Source organism: Lissotriton vulgaris, chromosome 3_1, assembly GCF_964263255.1.
Source record: "Lissotriton vulgaris chromosome 3_1, aLisVul1.2, whole genome shotgun sequence".
Classification (NCBI taxonomy): Eukaryota; Metazoa; Chordata; class Amphibia; order Caudata; family Salamandridae; genus Lissotriton; species Lissotriton vulgaris.
Window position 1 is genome coordinate 552175100 of NC_141689.1, and position 20760 is coordinate 552195859.

The 20760-nt window shown below is 45.3% G+C and overlaps 1 protein-coding gene across 5 annotated transcripts in view; it reads left to right on the forward strand.

Moving 5' to 3' along the window:
• Positions 1 to 20760, forward strand: part of ZFYVE16 (zinc finger FYVE-type containing 16) — a 743498-nt gene that overhangs the window by 406401 nt on the left and 316337 nt on the right. For all 5 annotated transcript variants that reach the window (XM_086960830.1, XM_086960829.1, XM_086960828.1 and 2 more), the window contains one exon: positions 12129 to 12284. In XM_086960830.1, the coding sequence (XP_086816956.1) occupies positions 12129 to 12284 (156 nt within the window). The remainder of the gene's footprint in view (positions 1 to 12128; positions 12285 to 20760) is intronic.

The window sequence follows — 20760 nt, forward strand, 5'->3', positions numbered from 1 at the left end:
TACTGTAGTTATCAGTGCTATGTGTGGGTGGTGTCTCAATGTCTACGCGGCAGAGCGCCTTGCGGTCTTGCCAACGGCGCCCTTAATTGTATGGCGTTGATGTCCTTAACCAGTTGCGGCCTATCTACACCACAATCTTCCACACAGTCCTGCGCCCCCAACTGTATCCACTCTCCTTTACCAATTGTGGCAGGTGTGGTCCTGGAGTGCTTGTGGGCGCCACGCAGCCAGCCGCTACCTGCTGTTAGTTGCCCGGTCTCATCCACCTCCCAGGCCTTGCAACAGTTCTGTACTTAATGTACTGTCACAGCAACTCTTCGTGTCAGTGGCGGGCTATATGGCTTGCCATCGGTCGTTCTGCACTATGCTTCACCAGGCCTTGGCCCCGCGCTAAGCTCTGCTAATCTCGGACTTCTGCGCTGCTGCCGCTAACAAAATGGCGGATCCACCAACCTCGGGTCCTCTGCTCCTGCGACCCGCTCTTACTCGCGTTGTTAGGCCTATGCACCGCCTACCCCAGTTTTCTTCGCCTCCTTGCCGCTGCGTCCCCAAGCCGCAAGCTCCAGCATATGTGTGCTCCCCCCCTTACAGGCTTGCAGTTATCGTCTATGGCTGCGCGCTGGCTGGCTTGTCAAGCCCGAGGATCAGCGGTCCGCTTGTACTAGCTGCACAGGTTGTATTACAGTAGCGCGTCTGCATAAAATGCGCTGACTGAACTTGTGACTGCCGCTCCGTAACGGCTGTCACCGACGGCTTCTCCCGGCTGTCCACACCTCCCCCGCCGGGTGGGCGCCAACTCCTGCCCCTGGCTTCTGATTTGCAACCTTGTGACTAGCCCGCAAAGAAGCGCGGGCTGTTCACCAGTTAGGAGTCCGCTCCAGATCCGCGCGGCACCTTCTTATTTCAGTGGTGATTGCCCAATCTTATTTGCTGCTCGTATCACTGGATGTAGACCATGGGTTCTTGCCTAATGGACGGATTGTACCGTATTTTTGAGCTCGGCCGGTGGAGCCGCTTTAGTGTGCGGCCATCTCGCTGCTCAGCGTAGCCACGCCCCCCAGTTAGGCAACTATCTTTCGTGTAAAAATGACTTAATCTTGTAATGGTGGTTGGGGTGTGATCTGAGTTAATCACACTGCAGAGGGTGCATGCTGTGGTAGTGTTACAACAGTCTGCTACACCTTCAAACATAGTACGCTTTTTATGCATAGAATTTTTTTGGATTAAAATCCTTTTTTGTTTGTTTACTGTTTAAAGCTGGGACACCTTGGACGTATTTTAATATCCCTAGGACTTTATTAGCCCATTAAAGTCTATTAGTTGCTTGTTCCTTGCCGACTAATGACTGGATTGGTTGTTGGTCATGATGAAATTATGACTCCAACAGTAAGTAAGAGTAGCTTTAGCCACCATCTCCGGCTCTGATCCGTAGTTAAATAACAACGGATCAAATGGATAGGCAACAGGCTACCACAGTTAATCTCATGGTTTTTTTTTTAATTCTGTTTATTAGCATTTTCAAACATCATGCAGTAAACATTGCATTAACAACTTCTGTCAGTCACTACATTTCACATAAAATCAAGTGTTTTAAAAAAAAAAAAAACACAGTACATTTAACGAAGGACTAAAATAATAGGTAGCAGCTTGTCCCCTTTGTCAGTACATGAAATACATACAGGTGAATAAGTACATTGGCGTCAAGGCCACAAGTCAACAGTCTGTGATACCAAGCAGATCCTTATTCAGAAGAGGCACACAATGCCCTTCTCCCCATCTCGACAAATTCCCAAGACCTCCCCATCACATACAACAAATGGATGATAAAATCATCGCATTATACACATTAGGTAAAGTGTCCAATATCTGTCATGAGTATCATTCATCATAACCTACCCCTCTGTCACACTGTTGTCTGCTCATCCACTGTGTAAACGGTTCCCAGATGACTCGCGGTCTGGAGGCGGATGGCATCAGCTCCCAAAAAATACCCAATTGTGTATGCCCATGGGTAACATCCGCAGTCCATCCCTTTATCGTGGGCACCTTACGCCTCCCCCAATGTATTGCTACCCTCCTTTTGGCATACAGTAGTAGCAGTGCATGCAATTTCCTGAATTTGGGTGGCGTGTCTTTAACATATGCCACACAACCCACAACCCAGAATGCATAACTCAGGAGACGGGACATCGGTGCGCCCCACAATTTGGTTTACAGCTGGAAAGATCGAGGACCAGTAGTCCTCCAGTTTAGTGCAGGACCATGTCATATGCAGGAATGTTGCGGGGGAATAACCGCACCTCCAACAACCATCCCCCTCTCGGATCCTCATTCTGTGAAGACTGATCGGTGTTCGATACATCCTGTCTAAGTATTTGAAATTAATTAGGCGCAATTTGTAATTGGGGGAAAGTTCAGTGAGCTGTCCGCAGCAGAAGTCCCACTGGTCCTCTGTGAGTACGGCAGGCAACTCCTCATTCCACCTTTGCAGTGCCGTCAGTTGGGCACGGGTATACCTCGCTGCATCTGTTTATATAATCGAGTTACCAGTTTCTTAGGGGATGGGGAACTCACAATGTTCTCAAGTGCAAGAAAGGTCGGGGGAGCACCTGGGAAGTCGCTGCCCATCTCTCGGCATGCCGATTTTAGTTTGTGATAAAGAAATAGCTCTGAGAAAGGTGCTTCCCAGCCTTCAGCGACCTCAGGTGAGGGGAGGAATTCATCATTCGGGAAAGGATCTGCGAATGTCTGAAGTGCCAGCTTTTGCTGCAATGAGTGCCCGATGCCCCCTGCAATGCATGGTAGCAGAGGGTTGTGAGCCAAAGACAATGAAGGAGCGTTCATCAGTGGAACACCTGCCCTCTTCCGCAATTCATCCAACACCCAGCCTAGAGTATCCGCAGTGTCCACGTCTCCTCTAGGGTGTTTCGCCTTCATGCACACCTCCACCTGCAGCGGAACCGGTGCCACAGCGTCCATCTCCACGGCCATGTGTGTCTGGAACAGGGTTGGATGAATCCAAAAGTGGAGAAATTGAGCCCAAGCATATAGCGCATAGAGGTGCATGTCTGGGTCCTCCAATCCTCCCCTCTTCAAGGGCAATGTTAGTGTGTCCCAGGCGATCCGTGCCTGCCCAGGCCGGAGTGACAAGCTGTGATTTCAGCGTGGTAAAAAAATGTGACGTGAGTGGGATTGGGATATTTACAAAAAGGTAAAGGAACTTAAGCAATACTATCATTTTTGCCAAGGCAACCCTCCCTGTAAGCGACAGAGGTAGCCGTGTCCACATCTTCACTTTGATCTCCCGCCATGTCATAGCTCGACCGAAATTCAGGTTCCAGATCTCTTGGAGAGATCTACAAATCCAAATGCCCAAATATTTAACCTCTTCAGCTTCCCACTTCAAGGGGAATTTTGAATGTACCTGCGGGGTACTGTCCGTCAAGGTGAACACGACCGACTTCAACAGTTAATCTCATGGTTAATCTCATGGCCTAGGGACCTGTGCGAATGGGGTGTAGTGGAAGAGGCCCATATGCACCTCGTCTGTACTGGTAAGAAAGACCAGGATGAGATCATGACCTGGGGGCTGGTTCTTAATAACTTTAATGAAGACACTGACACCAACTTTGGGAAGGGCTTGTTCAGACTTTAATGCCTTGTGAAGAATGTGATGGCCAAGTGTGAATTTATGCCCTTATGTTTTCTCCAATTAATTGGGTATTGTCTTTGACACATCATTCTACTATTCTAAATGTATGTTTTATGCCTCCTATGACCTGCATATTATTAATTTGCTTTGTTGATTGACATGAGGGAGCAGTGCTCCCATTGGTCTGTACTGTGTTTTGCACTGCTTGTTTTGTTTTTATGTTTTATGAGAAACGCAATAAAACTAAGTTTAAAAAATAAAATTACAACAGGGAATTTTAGCTTCCATCTGCATTGTTGGTGCTTTGAAATCAAGCTCCTTATTTAATTAAATGTATTTCTAACTTGGTTTATACAGAAAAGCTCTCTTATGAAAGTTATATCTTACTTTCAACTACCTCCAGCTGCGAAAAGTTATTGACTCTCAGTTAAAGTGGAGAACTCCAGATACTAATATCGACATAGACTTAGTTGTGAGAGCTGTATCTTATGCTTAGTTCTTTCTTAATGCAAATAGAATAATTGATGGACAGAATATAGAACAAAGTCATACATACACCCCAGTACAGAGATCTGGGCCTAAATCCATCGTTTTTTTGCTCACCATGCCATTCCAGTTTGGACACAGCCATATGCAAATCAGTCTTGACCCTGCGCAAAATGAATGAATGAAGAGGCATTTCTAGGGCTCATAGCTACCCAGGGGCATCCCAGCGCTAGTAGTGGTGCAGCTTCAACCACGGGCAGAGTATAGGGGAACAGCTAAGTTTTTAGTTGCTTTCGTAAGGTCAGGTAGTTAGGCTCGAGACGGATACCAAGAGGCAGAAGATTCCATAGTTTAGCTGCATTGTACGAAAAGCCACGGCCTCCGCTTCGTGTTTTTCTTATTTTTGGAACTACCGCCAACTGTTTATTATCTGACCTTAAAGACCTTATAGAGCGATAAGGTTGAATAATGGAGCTGATGCTGGGTGTGCCTTTACCTGAGAGGATGTTATGTGTGATGCACAAAGCCTTGAACTGGATTCTCTCTTGGATAGGTAGCCAGTCAAGCGATGAAAGCCCAGGATTAGCTGACAGGCGAACTGCACAGTTTTGCACTACCTGCAGTTTTTTGGTAGTGGTGAGTGGGGCTCCCAAATATAATGCATTGGCATAGTCCAGGTGTGGCAAAATCAGTGCTTGGACCAGCAGTCTTTTCGCGGTGAAGGGTAACAAGGGAAGGCTCTTTCTTAGCATTCTTAAAATCTCAAAGCAGCAGGCTGCAACCTTACGTGCTTGCTCTTTAAAATCAAGATTGCGGTCCAGCCATACACCCAGACTCTTTATTAGTTTTTTGGGACAGGTGGTGTCCCTAGACAGCTAGGCCAGAATGAGCCCATGCTCAACGAGGTCGAGTTACCCAAGAGCATCAGTTCAGTCTTAGCTCCATTAAGTTTTAGGCAGAAGCTGTCCATCCAACTCGACAGCTTTTCAAGGCATAAGGCTAGCCCTGAGCCTGAAATATCCTGTTGATTAAACGAAACCACCAACTGGGTATCATCAGCGTAGGTGATGATTTGAATGTCAAAAGGTGTTACTACTTCCGCCAGGAAATGCCTTTAGCCATTGAATAGAGTGGGGCTCACAAAAGATCCCTGGGGAACCCCACATCTAAGGGGCATTCGCTTTGAGGTGATTTCTTCTTCGAAAACCGCAAACGATCTGTCCTCTAAAAAGGACTGTATCCATTTTAGCGCTGTTCCTGCAACTCCTGCCTTCCTAAGTCTTTGGATTAGAAGATGGTGGTTCACCGTGTCAAAGGCTGCGCTGAGATCGAGTAATATGTAGTAATATAAGAGCAGCGCAGCCCACTCCATCCAAAATTTGCCTTAATTCTTCCACCACTGTTACGAGTGCAGTTTCTGTACCTTGTTGTGGTCTAAACCCTGTCTGTGAGGGATGAAGAAATTGTAGTTTTCCAAAAAGGATGAAAGTGTAATTTACGCGTGCTTCTCAGCTAATTTTGGGAACAGTCCAGCCCGAACTGCCAGGCCAGGTACTCCCTGGACTGGAAACAAGCATCCTAGGACCGGTTTCTGGCTTTCAGCCTTCATCAGCCAGGATATGTAAATGTAAATGTGTTTCGATTTATATAGCGCAACACTTTAACCCAGGGGTCTCAAGGCGCTTGCTTAGGGAACCCGTCCTGGTATTCCCCTGTGAGATACCCCGGCCGGGTATCCACAAGGTGAAAGCCAGGCATCCCGCCGCGAGGGGCCGTCGTGGAGATTAAGCAAGCTATTGCCCAGAGTCGCAGAGTGTGACCCCGTGAGTCGAGTAGGCACCGGAGCGAAAATTGTCGACACCGTGGAATTTTGAGCCCGAGACCCGCCGAGGCGGGGAATCGAACCCTGGTCCACGGCCGATCTCAGCTTCCGGGTCTGCCGCCTCTAACCACTGGGCCACGCTTGGGCCATAGCTTGACTCCAGTGGCATGGAGAGCACGGGACCCACGGGGTCTGGGCATACCCGTCCCACTCGGGGTGACAAATGCAAAAAGAACAATTGATGGACAGAATGTAGAACAATGTCTTACATTCACCCCATTACAGAGATCTGGGCCTAAATCCATCGTTATTTTGCTCACCATGCCATTCCAGTTTGGACCCAGCCATATGCAATTGAGTCTTGACCCTGCGCTCACTTGGCAGTTTGGGCTGGACTGTTCCCACAAGGAACAGGGTCACGGCTGATTTGCATATGGCTGGGTCCAAACTGGGGTGATGTGGTGAGCAAACAAATGATGGATTAAACCCAGATCCTTGTGACTGGGGGTGAATGTTTGCATTGACCAGCATTTCGTCCATCAATGTTTTCTTTTGCATATGTCGCCCTAAATGGGTTGTGCTCACTACACCACTGGATTCAAGCTAGCCTGGCTGATGAAGGATAATGCTCTTAAACCGGTCCCAGGATGCGTTTTTCCGGTCCAGGGAGGACCTGGCTTGGCAGTTCGGCTGAACTGTTCCCACAAGGAACAGGGCCAAGACTGATTTGCATATGGCTGGGTCCAAACTGGGGTGGTGTGGTGAGAAAAATATTGATGGATTAAACCCAGATCCTTGTAACTGGGGTGAATGTTTGCATTGTCCAGCATTCCCTCCATCAATTGTTTTTTTTGCAAAGGGCTTCCTTAAGCCATTGTTTGAAATTGCCTTAAACATTTTTGAAATATTCACTATTTGACCAGTCTCGCCCATTATTTTTACTATGCAAGCTAAAAATAGCACAATTACATGAGCTCATCCTCTTAAATGTTACACCAGGGGGTTGAAAAACGTTCCTTTCTCTTTTACATGTCATTTACAACAGGCATTGTGCAGTGAATCACACACAGCAAGCAATTCTTGATTTTGATCCTCACAATGCTTGCATCTCATCACTTGGGGAAGTTTCGTTCCTGAGTTCCTGCAATTTCTGACTTGGCACTATTCAAAGTTTTTAGAGAAACAGTCTCCTGCCAATGTCGAGGGAGACTCTGGACTTGTGCATATGACAGAACATGTCAAATAGGTAAAAGAGACTTGGTATGTACTCTTCTGAGGAGATCTTCCATCACTTGGCTGATTGTCGTAGGCTCCCTTTGGCATGATAAATATAAATGACAGAACAATTCCTCTTATATATGAAAAAAATCGGTTTGTCTTCGAGTCCAGACGCTCAGGTTAAGCATTAACTTTTGGTTGTTTTGTTTTATTGGTAAAGTTTTTCATTTATTTCCATGTATTTTATCAACACTTTCAGAGTTATTTTAAATGGCCTTCTGAAATGTATTTTTCTTATTTCACTACTTTTTACTTCAGGTGTTCCTTCTCCGTTTTTCGAGTCATGAAGTGTCCAGTTTCTTGAAAGGAATTTGTCAGATAATTGTAGTGGGGATCTTTGTGCAAATTACCCGCTTTTCTTTTGCTCATTATCTGTAGTGAAATTACGTTTTTCTTAATCTGTTTGTGGAATGTGAGGGGAAATCATTATTCAGCCGATGCTTTGCTAGGGGTTCCAATCTTTGGTGTGTCTGAACTCTGTACGAGTTTTCAGGAAACGCGAAGGCGTGTGGAGCAGTGAAGTTATTATCTTCGTCTTTTCTACTTCAGATTCTTTTCTACCAGAGTACTTTTGCAGTGCCTTTGATTATTGTGTCCCTCTGTTAAAAAGTTTGTCCTGCAGTTCAGTCGTTTCCATTACGTGAGGTCCATTCCCTTTGAGAAGTCAAGATCATAATGTATAGAAGTTAATGGGGGAGTAAGCTTAGTATTTGCCTTTCTGGTATCAGTCCTACTTCAGATGTCATTCAGTGTGCTGATTATTAAACAGTCCTACAGGTTTTTTAGCTGTTGTGTTTTGACATCTGAAAAGGCTGTGCTCCAGGCATCTATAGATATCTGATCAGTTCACCTTATGGAGAACGGAACCCTGTATCTCTATCGACTCCGTTTTTGTTCGGATGCTGGTATAGTTCACTCTGTTAATGTGGGTCGTGGCCAGGCAGAGTTAGTGACTTCTGGATGCTTTCTAAGTGCTGACAAGAGAAACAAGTTATTGATGAACAAAACTCTTAATGCGAACACGATGGGGGTCTCATATCTTGACATCTCAGGCTCCCAAGCATGTCTTGGAGTTGGGCAGGTGCTGCTATTGTGGCTGCAGACTGTTTCTGGGAACTATCCATGTCTGCATTAATTTCCAGGTTAGAGCTGCACTAGGACTATCAAACGTTTTTTAAACACCATCTGCGTGAGTGAATTCAGAGGAATAGTTATATCCCATGATTTTAGGCAGCCTATGGAACATCCTTATATACTTCTATACCAGTAACAATTAGTTTTACCACACATTTTATTTCTAGGTGTAAACATGGGTTTGAAACATTTCGTATTTTGTTCAAATAAACAGCCTACTACAGTTGGTGCATTTCTTGTAGCAACACCATGTGTCATAGATGAATAGGGCATTATTTCACTGAGTAATTGAAATATGTAACATTCAGGCTAATTTAATTTAAACCGAATTTATTCTGATTGATATTGCTCTGTTATTTATTAGAGTGCCAGGAGCGCCTCTCACTGAATAAATCCCCTTGTCCCCTCCACACCAAGAGTAAAACAATTGTATTGCTCCTCTTGAACACTGCAGATCTCTTCCCGCCTCTATGATTTATTATACTGCAGAACGTGACACTGCAGTCCTATTACTATTTCCAAGTATGGCAAGTGAAATGGTGCTCCCTTGAATGCTCGGTATGAGAACAATCTTTCTTTTGTGTTCTCTTCTGGCCTTTTCTCCTCTGCCATTGTCCTGCACTCACATTGGCAAAGCATTTTGGGTGGATGATTAATGGGAGGGTCACATATCACCCTTTTTGGCTGCAAAGAGGCTCGTCTTGTTTGTTGGACAGTTTTATAAATGTAGTCATTGTCTGTGTGACTACTACAGTGATTAGCTATGTGGCCCATGCTAGTGGCAACATGCAGGAAATTCTGTGCCTGTAGCACCTGTTGGCGATGGACAGTTAGGTAAACGGTGCGCGTTACATGGCGCTGGACAGAGACTGCAACAGTGGCGGTGCCTGGCCCACGTAGCCCTGTGGATGATGGCGCTGGCACCCTGTGCAGTCTAAGAGCTGTCCTTAATGTGGCGCTGTGGCGCTTATTGGGCCACTCTGGATAGTGCCTAGTGGTATAAAGCACGAAGTGCGCCAATATTCATGCAGATTGTAAGCAATTTAAGATGGCAAAAGTGCTCCTAAATTGGATGGTAAGTGAAAAAAACTTTACCACATTGGAAGCGAGAAGGTTAAAAAACATGCACAAGTGTAGTTAATATCATAGTTAAAATGTTTTTAGAAAATAGGCAGATATCGAGGCTCTGGGGGTTAGGGAGCTTTTTCACGAATCCGATCTGTAAATCAAAAGAGTGCCGTGATGAGCCCGGAAAACTGAATGGGTTCTGTTGATTAGCACCATTGGAGCACGCGTAGTCTTACTTGAATTAGACTAGTCGTCCAATGTAAACCTGAATAGGTCCCCGTGGTCCCGGCTGGTGCTGGGTCTCGGTGGGAAACCAGTTTAGGTAGGGTGCGGACCAGACCCAGAACGTGCGAGAGTGCATGTCCAGGTTGTTCCGTGACTCGGCATTCAGTATCGGTGCGCATGCTCGTGTGTGAGTGCTGATAGTTACCGGTGTGGAAGACGAGATGGGGCGTCCAATTTGGCGGCCATCTGAGAGAGGGGTCTTGAATCGAGATGCTCAATGTAATAGGGCAACGAGATATGCCCTATATGGGAGTGCGTGTATAGGCTTCTCAATAGGATCAACATATGCATTACCAAGGAAATGTTTAGAGAGAATTCCATACTCATGGGTCAAAGGTATAGTGAAGTCTGCCATAAGGTACATGGTGTCGCTCTGATAGATCAAGTACGACAATTGGCACAGGTGTATGCATTGGCTCCCTACTTCAGCTTCAGCCTCTGTCCCGATACTGTTACTTCTTTCTCCAACCCATGGTCCAGCCACTAACAACTACCTACAGGACACAAAGGACCTCCTCAGACTACTGAACAACATGACTTACAACCCAGAGACGTCATTCCTAGTAAGCCTTGATGTGGAAAGCCTCTATACAAGTCTCCCACAAGACAACACCCTCAGAGTCTTGGAGTTGCCACTGGACACAATGGACTGGCAATACCAGACCTCCAAGAGATTCATCTCGGAATGCGCAAACCTTGCGCTAAAGGACAATTTCTTTGAATTCTAAGGCCAACTGTACCTCCAGAAATACGGCACTTCGATGGGGAGCGTCTTCCCCCCAGTGTAGCTGGCCCCTATGTACACCATTTCGAGACCAAGTACATTTTTACCAATAACGTACCACTTGTTTCTACCAGACCGATCCAAGAGTGAAAGCAAGGGAACACCGTCCTCAATGCTTGGGGGCTTCCCAATGTCACCGGCCATTTCGCCGGTGGCAACTGCAGTGTATGCCACCTAACTGAAACCACTAAAAATCTCCAACTGGAACCCGGCAAGACATGGGAACTGCGACAACATACTAATTGCAATACTGCACATGCAATATACCTCATTGTGTGCCCCTGCAATCTCACCTATATTGGGATGACAAACAGGAAAGTAAAGACCAGAATTTGTGAACATCGGAGCACCATAAGATGCAAGAGAAACACCTTCAAAATTACCAATCATTTTTTTGGAGACAGGACACACGACCAACGACATGCGCTGGGTCATCATAGAGGCTCTAGACCCCAACATGCCCAACATCCAGCAACAACTACTACAGAAAGAACAAAGATGGATTTATCGCCTTTCTACCCATAAGATATGCTTGAAAGACAATATTCCGTGGAACAGCCTCAACAGACAATAATCACCTGTTTACTGTAGAATTGTTCCTATTACTGTGAGAGAAACAGGAAGATTACTACTTATAAGGCCTAAATAGACACCACACATATGGATACTAAAAGTATCCATGCATTCACCTGTGTCAATTGTCGCACTTGATCTCAGAGCGACACCATGTACCTTATGGCAGACTTCACTATACCTTTGACCCATGAGTATGGAATGCTGGAAGGAGAAAGGGCTGCGTCCAAAATAATTGATATTTCTATGGATCGATCTAGCCTCCTTGGGTTTTTGTCAACTGCCTCAAAACAACAAAAAACTCATTCTGAGTCTCCTGAACCGGTGAGTGCATCCTCTTCATCGACGAAGAACATCCCGTCGTCGAAGATCGCTACGCCGATGATGGCACCGTTGACGATATCTTTGCCTGGTTCGTTGCCTTCACGATACCAACGACGACTACCCATTTCACGTTGACGCCTACCTCGTCGTCGCCGGGGCGCTTGCCGTCGATTCTGCCACCGTCGGCGACGATCCACCTCCCGTCAAGGAGTCCACCGTCCACGACAGCAACAGCTTCGACAACATTGGCGAATATGGTTTTTCCGTCGACGACGTTTACGTTATTTTGGTCAGAGGCAAGAGTAAATGTCTTTCCATATACTTTTGGAGTTTATGGGAAGGGTTTTTCAACACAGATGAGAATTAACACTCCAGAGAAACATTACAAAGTTAACGCTACAAAAATACATTTTGATCAGGTTTCTGCATGTTGAAATCTCCAGTTGATGAGAATTCAGTTTGGACTACTCAAGGAAATGTACAATTGCATTAGAAATCCTTGACATAGTTGTGAAATATACTTTAAGTGGATGACTAATTCTGTGGTACCTAATTTTTGACTTTTAAAATGTCTCTTGTGAATCGGGCATACCTGTGAAAAATTCATGCACAAGTGAGTACAATTTCAGTATGATGTTTTTACAAAAAAATAAATGAGGTAAATGTTTTTATTGTATCACTATATTAATGTAGAATATTAATCTTTTTGCACTACTTTTAAGATTCATCAGAAAAATGCTGGTTCTTCTCTACCAATGGATTACATGGAGTAGGTCAGGCAGAAATTGTCATTCTCATGCTGCGTTTGCCTAATGAAGACACCCTTCCCAAAGACATCTTTAGACTGTTTCTCACCATTTATAAAGATGCACTGAAAGGTATGTCTGTTAACTTGCCTATTTGTACAGTGAGATTAACGTTTTGCATATTTATTATATGTTGATGCTTTAATATCAAAGGGATTGTTAGATTAACAGTGCGGCTTTACTGTGTCACAGTCATATGTACCAATTACTCTCTTGACACTTCTTCTGGACCCTTACCTCAGTACTTTTACTTTGTCTTCCATTAGTCCCCCTATAATTTACGTTAATTACATCAATAAATCAAAACCATCTTTTCATTATGCTGCTTCTAATACCTAAATCTAGCTTGCAAATGATGTTTGGTAACTAAAAGAATATAGTATACCCCAATCCTGTTGCATCCCTAGCTCTTTTCATATCCTATGTATGATATTTGAATGCGTTAATTTAACTCTGTGCTACTCGCTCTGTACTACTCACTCTCTACTACTCACTATCTACTACTCTCTACTCTACTCACTCTCTACTACTCTCTACTCTCTACTACTCACTCTACTACTCACTCTACTACTCACTCTACTACTCACTCTACTACTCACTCTACTACTCACGCTCTACTACTCACTCTACTACTCTCTCTACTACTCACTCTCTACTACTCTCTACTACTCACTCTCTACTACTCTACACATTCTACTACTCACTCTCTACTACTCACTCTCCACTCTCTACCTCTCTCTCTACTACACTTACCTCTCTACCGCTACCTCTCTACCTCTCTACGCGCACACATATATATATGTGTGTGTGTATATATATATATATATATATATATATATATATATATATATATATATATGCACATTTATATATATATATATACGTCTGCATATCTATGTAAATACAAATATAAATGTATGCATACATATACATATATGCATACATATGCATGTTATGTACATGAAAGTTTGAAAAACACTAATCAAAGCTAAAAAGCCACCTAATTACAAACAGAATTGATTTAACTTAAACGAGGGCGAGACCTATTGCATTTTCAATGCTTGTTTAAAGTTGTTTTAGCATATGCTTGTACAACAAGGTAAACCACCTCCTTCTTTTTTAGAAGACAATGGGATTTTGTTTTTTTGATGCCTAGATTCTTCCTCGCAAAAAAAAACACAAAGATCAGACTCACCTATTCTGCAGTGCTGATCCAAGTGTGACTGATTGGAGGTTAGATAGCCTCAGTTGAAATTCAGGCTTCAGTGCAGCTTGCTTTAAGAGCTTTGAAATACACTTGTGGACTAATGCACCAAATAATTAATCTGTTTCTCCAATGCCTATCTGTCCAAGCTTTTCTCCTTCCTATTGAGCGGTGTATCTGTATGTGAGCAGTGTGCTTTTGTGAGTGCAGAATAGGCAAGATGTTTTGTGAGTGCATTATGAGGAATATGCCTGTGTGAATGCAGGATTAACATTTCTTTGTGAGTGTAGGGTAAATGGTCTATAGGTTGAAAGTTGTGAGTGCTTAGTGCTGCCTATGTCTGTGTGAATGCACCATGAGGGATGTTCCCATCTGAGGGCAGCAGTGCGAGATTGTGGTGCCAACATATGTCTTGCATGCATGCACTTTACAAGGGGCCAAACCTTTTAGCTTTGGTAATGGTTTTTAGGGTTATAGTTTTGACTTGCAGAGAGTGGAAATATAACACTGTGTACATGAGTGATAGTGAGTTTTGATATGGCTTAGTAGTGCTGTCTGAAAGTTATCGCAGCTTTCATTGTGATGAGTTGGAATTCCCCATTAAACATCTCCTAGTGGTATTAGAAAACAGATCAAAATATTTTTCTTAAATGACAAATAATTACAGACACTGATGTAAAAGCGTCATTAAAATCAGTAAATATATCAGCAAAACAAGTACCCACCATATTAGTCTTGTGGGAATATGAACCTATTGAATTAACCAAAAATCTAATTTTAAACAATTGACTTTTATATCGGATTGATGAAAATTATTCGAACATATGGATATTTTTTAGTATTTTATATATGTAAATGTTTTTAGCTGCTTTTTGTAAGATTTTAATTAATCAAACAAATAAACCAAAAAATAAAAACATATTAGTCTTGAACCATTATTTTTAGATGTGGGTCACTGAGTTTCAACCTGATTTAGAACCACAAATGCAAAAAATTACTTTCTGCATCACAGCAGTTTGGCAATAAAAAGGTCAAAGAAAAGCTACAGATGATAACCAAAATGGCACATCGATTGGAGCCTCATTAGTGTGTGTTTAACAAATGAGGGGTCCACATTCCCAACAAACGCCCTCTGCCACAAAATCAGTGCTTGTTATTACAGATACAAGGTTACTGGTGGCATTTGTGCCACATGACAACCATGCCAGCCTGTGTATCACCAAGGACAAAAAAGAACTGTTTCAAATTAAATGGGTGGCTATAGAAGATTTGCTGCCATTAGGCAATAACTAACTTTCACCAATCTACCGTTCAAAGAACGCAGAGCCATAGCGCGCTCCTGGCTCTCTCTGTGCCCGTAAGGCATGTTCCTTAACAATTAAAAGGCTTCCCAGGATCCAGACTTTGGAAGGCAGGATCGGCCATTTTCTCCAGGGGTGACAGGACAGGACATCCAACAGGTGAGTACTGTAGATCGTTCAGTGGAGCTACACACTGCAATTCTTTTCCGACCTGTCACAAGAGCAGCTTTTAGAGGAGCATCTGTCCATTTTGCCGGAGAAAGTACAGGCTCTTTTGGTCAAAGGAGCCACAGAGTGTCAGCATTAGAAATAAGGACTGGTGTTACTCCTACTATTTCCTAGTGTAAACAAGCATTAGCAATGCAATAGGTCTCGCAAATGCGAGATTTTGAGCTATTGGCATTGTAAATGATAATGCCTTTTATTTATGTGTTTAAAAAAACAGCAATAGTAAAAGGCATTGTCATTTACAATACCAATAGGTCAAAGTTTCTAAAATGCGAGATCTATTGCATTGCAAATGCTTGTTACAAATGTTGTTAATTACACTTGTTGGCTTTGCCAGTTCTGAGAAACATAAAAAAGGATTAATGCGCAAAGGTGATAAATGAATGACAGCAGGGTGATTGGGTGTTCTTTTAAGATGTAAAATAGTCCATCATGTATTCCGAAGTAAGCGTTTCCTGGAAGTTGTAGGATCAGTGAGGACTAGCTATGCAATCACACTGGAAGAAAGAGCCCTCCTCATTCAAAGATACCACAGGGCGTAGCAGAAATGAGACATCTACTGTCGAGAATAAGTCACTGCATCTGCCATAGGGAGAATGTTTCGGTCAAAAGGAAGCTGAACATTAGCCTGACTAGTGGGGGACACAAGTGTGTCTGGCAGAGAGGATTAGCAGGATGGTAGGGCCTACCTAAATATGCATGCATTTTTTTTTAGTAATGCGCGTACATCCCGGCATGAAGGTGCATCATATCACGTTACGATCCCAGGACATTTTAAACATACAGAAAAAAATGCTAAGTAAGGCTTTGGTGAGCGTGTTCAAGTGATTGCCAGTGTTTTTGTCGTTCATACACATTTTAATTTGCCAATATAAGTGTGCCATAGAGGCAGGTCATCATGTATTGAACGGCTTTATAAAGCGAAGCAAACCCCTTTGCTGCACAGTCCTGGCGCTTAAAAAATTATATAGGACCGTATGAGGCTAAGTAAAAGGGGACACGCTGTATTTTACCTTCAACGCCCCTTGGAGGAAATAATGATAGTACTAGTAGAAATAAAGACCCACGTCCTTTATGAATACTGTGATGTTTACACGTTTCCCTTGTCAACTGCCAAACCGAAACTATGCTTTATTATACTGACGCCACTTAGGCCAACAAACCAGACAAGCGACTACTCGCATGCAGGCGCTCTAACTGCCCCAGTGCTAATGGTGACCAGGCATTTGGAACGCATGCAATCATTCAGTTTAGAAGCACTCAGAGCAAACTAAAAACTAATATTTCACAAATGGCATCGCCCTGCAAACTGCCCACTCATTATGAAACGCATTGCTGCCATAGGAGCCTTTCTGGGCAGGACATGTAAAATGAGTGTTTTCAACAATGGTACGTGGTTTTAAAACCGGGGTTGCTTCAAGGTCAGTACATGGAAATGCCTAGGTTAGATACAAGACTACGATGCCTTCCTAAAATGTCCAATTGTGTATTGTACAGTGGCACCACAGTAATTTGGAGTTATGAAGTGTACAATTGGCAATGAAAACAATGGGGGTTACATGCAATATCCAAGGTCACACTCAACATAACTTCCCTTAATATAACTTACTAAATCAAATATGAAGACTTTCAACTTTTATTACCAATGCAGAATTCAGGGGGTGTGGCCAACTGCCGACCGGAATGGCTCCCGGAATGGCTCCCGAAAACATCCTTCTAACTTCATCCACCCTGGCCAAAACTTGCTCCTGAGGGGACAAAGACAACTCATTATATGTGGTCTAACTGCAGAGGAAGTTTGAGCACTTTCGGAGAGAGCTGATCAAAGCTACATCCAGCGCCGGCTCTGATTGTGTGGGCCGAGCCGAAAGTAAGGGACAGTTCCCAGCACAGGAACTGCTTGCGAGGCCGCGATCATCCTACAAGCGTGCGCGGGCGGAGCTGCCAACCCCGAAAGAGTGTTGAGCAGGTGCCACCTGGAACCCTGACCACAGATGGCGCGGTGAGGGCTGAGTGAGGCCCGAATACAAGCCGAGACGGTTCCCCTCGTTATTGTGACCGGGACTCCAACATTGGGGCTGGCTGCAACCGGGCCCTTCCTCATTGCTGCTGGTCTTCCCTGAAGGGCCCGTTGAGGGAAGTGTACAGACCAGAGGGTCAGTGTGAATACAGAGCACCCGCGGGCCAGATCGAGTGACTCCTGTAGAGTCGAGCGGACCATAAGGGGAGTAGTTTTCCGCGAAGGTACACGTAGGCCTCGAGGGAGCAACGGGGCCCGACTGGGGGCTCAGACTGAGTTTAACCCCCCTGCGAGTGTTGGATGGGGGGATCTGAGAAACTTTAGGCACATTTTGCAGCCGGGAGTGGGAACCAACGGGCGGCCATACATGACCCATGAGAAAAGGTGGATTCAGAAGTGGGTCTGAAAGTACTGTTGAAGCGTGGTGGCTCCTCTCGGCCACACACCAAGCAGCCGCTTTTGTCTCTCCTGGTGCCATTTCATCTAATAGCCCTACCACGTCTGTCAAGAGGTGACCGCATCGGACCCTGGACATACCGCACAGTCCTGTGCCCCCGGCGATTGCCTGGGGAACATTCTAGATCCTTCGCGCCTCACTTGGGCAACACAGGTGGTGGTATTGATTAAACGATTGGGGTGGCACCTGCCAAACCCAACAGACCGGGTGGAGGAATTCACTGCAGGCGGCGGTAAGTAGTGGATGCACCTGGATCCCCCCCCCCCCCCCCCCCCCCCACGTTGCCCCCTGTGAGAGACAATATGGCGACGGGCTGCAGTGGTCAAACAGCGACTCAGGCCAAACTAGACAAGTTTGTGTTGCAAAAACAACAGAGTGATGACCATGGTGCGGCTGTGGCCCATAATGATACGACCGAACCCACGAACAGAGACCTCCTTGCAGCGATCACCGCAGTGCATGCCTCCCTAGAGACTCGGATTAATACGGTCGCCACAGAAGTGACCCTGATAAGGGAGGACATAAGGCGGATTGCGGACCGTGTAACAATGTTGAGGCTATTACGGCTGAACTGGGGACTGACACCACCCTCCTAAAAAAGTAGGTTTCAGAACAACGCACCTCTCCTGACGCCATGGCCTTACAACTGGATGATAACGAAGGTAGGATGAGGTGTAACAATGTCCGTATACTTGGAATTCCGGAGCGGGCTGAGGGACAAGCAGCGGACCTCTTTGTAAAGAAACTCATCTTGTAGCAGCTTCAGCTACGTGGACCGTCAAGGTGCTACTCCATTGAACGGGCCCATCGTGTACCTGGGGGAAGGCCGAAGCCGGGGCCTCCCCCGGCCACTTTTGTCTTGCGTATTTAATTTTCGTGACCGGGATGTGATCCTCCAGACATGCCCGGGCAGCACCCCCGTTGACAATCGAAAACAGCCAGGTCACATTCTTTCCGGACTTCACATTGAGGGTCCATAAGCAAAGGATTAGCTTCTTGGAGGTGAAACGGGCCCTCGGAGATCAGGAGATCAAAAATGCCATGATATTTCCAGCTAAACTCCAGGTGGAATCTGAGGGTAAACTATGGTTCTTCACAAAGCCGGAAGATGCCTAGGACTGGCTCGAAGGTTGGCGGACCGCTGGCAAGAAACAGCTCAAGTCTCTGCCTGCAACAACTGGACATGGCGACTGGTGACAATAGCAGCGTTCGAATCTCAGGGACCCGTGGGGTGACTATGAACACTGATTTGTGATGATAGACTGATTGATGGCCCACTGGTTCTTCCTGCCTAATTGGGTGTTATTGTGGCTTCGTTTGTATTAGTTAGGCACTTGTGCCTGTCTGGGGCCTATGAAGACCACGAGTTTGAGCTTTCGACAAAATGGTTTATATATGGTTTTGTCTTAACAATTGCAATATGTGCCCCTAAACAATATATTGCTAAAGTTATGCGGATTCTTGGTGTTGAGCAAAGTGGTTTTTGGGAGTGGGGTTGCTCACGTTCCGGATGTTGACAAGTGTGGGCGATAGGCTCTATGCAAGGCTCGCTGTGCAGGGAGGCAGGGTGGGGAGGTTCCAGGTTGGATGGGGAGGGGGGTTAGTTTATCATGTTTCTTTTGTTTTTCGCATTGGTGCATCATACCTTTCATTCTAATATCATACATGTTCCTACAATCATCTATACATGTGGACATTATGGGCGCAGCCCTAGGCAAAATATTGACCTGTATCGTGCCTGGCGGGGGTCCTCTACTGTCCTGTATGGATGTCTCCATCCGAATATATGATTTCTTCATCGCAAGTGTTTGATGGCACCTGGTACAGGACTTAGAATGGCCACCTGGAATGTGAATGGACTGGGGGACAAGATTCAACAGGGTATTGTTTTACGCTATGTTCAAAGACAAGAACTTGATTTGGTAATGTTGCAAGAGACTCACTTGGTTGGAATTTCATGCATGGCCCTGAATAGGAAGGGATACACTATGGTGGTAAATTCAGGGATTTCATCGGGATCCAGGGGAGTGGGGGTTCTCCTCCGAAAGGGTTGCCCGTACATTAGCACAATACACGGACCGACACTCTGGGCAAGTATTTGGCCATTAAAGGCACATGGGAAGGACGCACCCTGAATATAGTGTCCGTCTATGCCCCCCCCAGGACTACAACAATTGACACTACGAGGCGTTGGGACGCTGTTAATGGAACTACCCATGGGAACATTGATACTGGGAGGTGACTTCAATTCAACAATGGATGGCTCTAGGGATCGTCTCCCACCCCGAGTTGACCCGGCACGAGGCTTGCAGCACCAAGAGTTTGCCAGCTGCCCTGGGTATGTTAGACATATGGAGGTGGCTGAACCCCTCACACACTCACTATACCTTTTAATCGGAAGCGCATGGAAGTCAATTCTGCATTGATTATATGTTCACCCACGTCCAAGACATACTTAATTTCAATGAGGCCCGCTGTTTGGCACGAGGAATCTCTGATCACTCAGCTCTTTTAACAACTTTCGGCCTGTTACCGACCAGGCAACCTAGCTCTATCAAGATACTGCCATGATGGGCGCTCAAAATACCTCACATTAGGGAGGCCCTCTTGCAGGACACTGACTATTGTTTTGATGAGAACGTGGGGTCTGTGACCTCTGCAGCGACGCTCTGGGGGGCGTTTGGAGCGGTAATTAAGGGCAGAGCACTATCCTTGGCGGTGGGGCATCGAACCGAGCGCTCCCGGAGGGTGGTCGAAAGAGACATACTAGCCCTGGAAGAAGACCTTTCGCAGGCCCCTGATCCCAATACACAACACACACTCAAAGCAACAAGATTACAGACAGCTCCTATTGGAGGAAGCCACGATGCGCTCCTTGACTACCAGGCATCTAATTTATGAACTAGGCGAGCGTACAGGCAAGCTCCTGGTTTGGTTGAAGCGTAAAGAGCAGGCGACACGATGGGTCCATGAGATAGCTGGCCCTGATAAAGTGCTCCTTTCTGATCCTCAGGAGATTGAGAATACATTTGCCTCTTATTTTGAAGAAGTTTATAGGGTTCCCCATGCTTTCAGGCCCTGCTATCAGCTGATCTACTTGCCACAATCAATAGGATAGGATAGGGACGCCTTGGAGGCAGTCATTAGCGTGACGGAGATTCAAAAAGCCATAATGGGGGAACGCTCCGGTAAAGCAATGGGCCCTAATGGACTTCATATTGAGCTCTTCAAGCCCATGTCTGCAAAATTAGCACCCCATCTTTTGGGCCTATATAACGAATGCTACCTGTCTGGGCTCCTTCCTGCGGATAGTCATACTACAGCTATAGTGGTTGTAC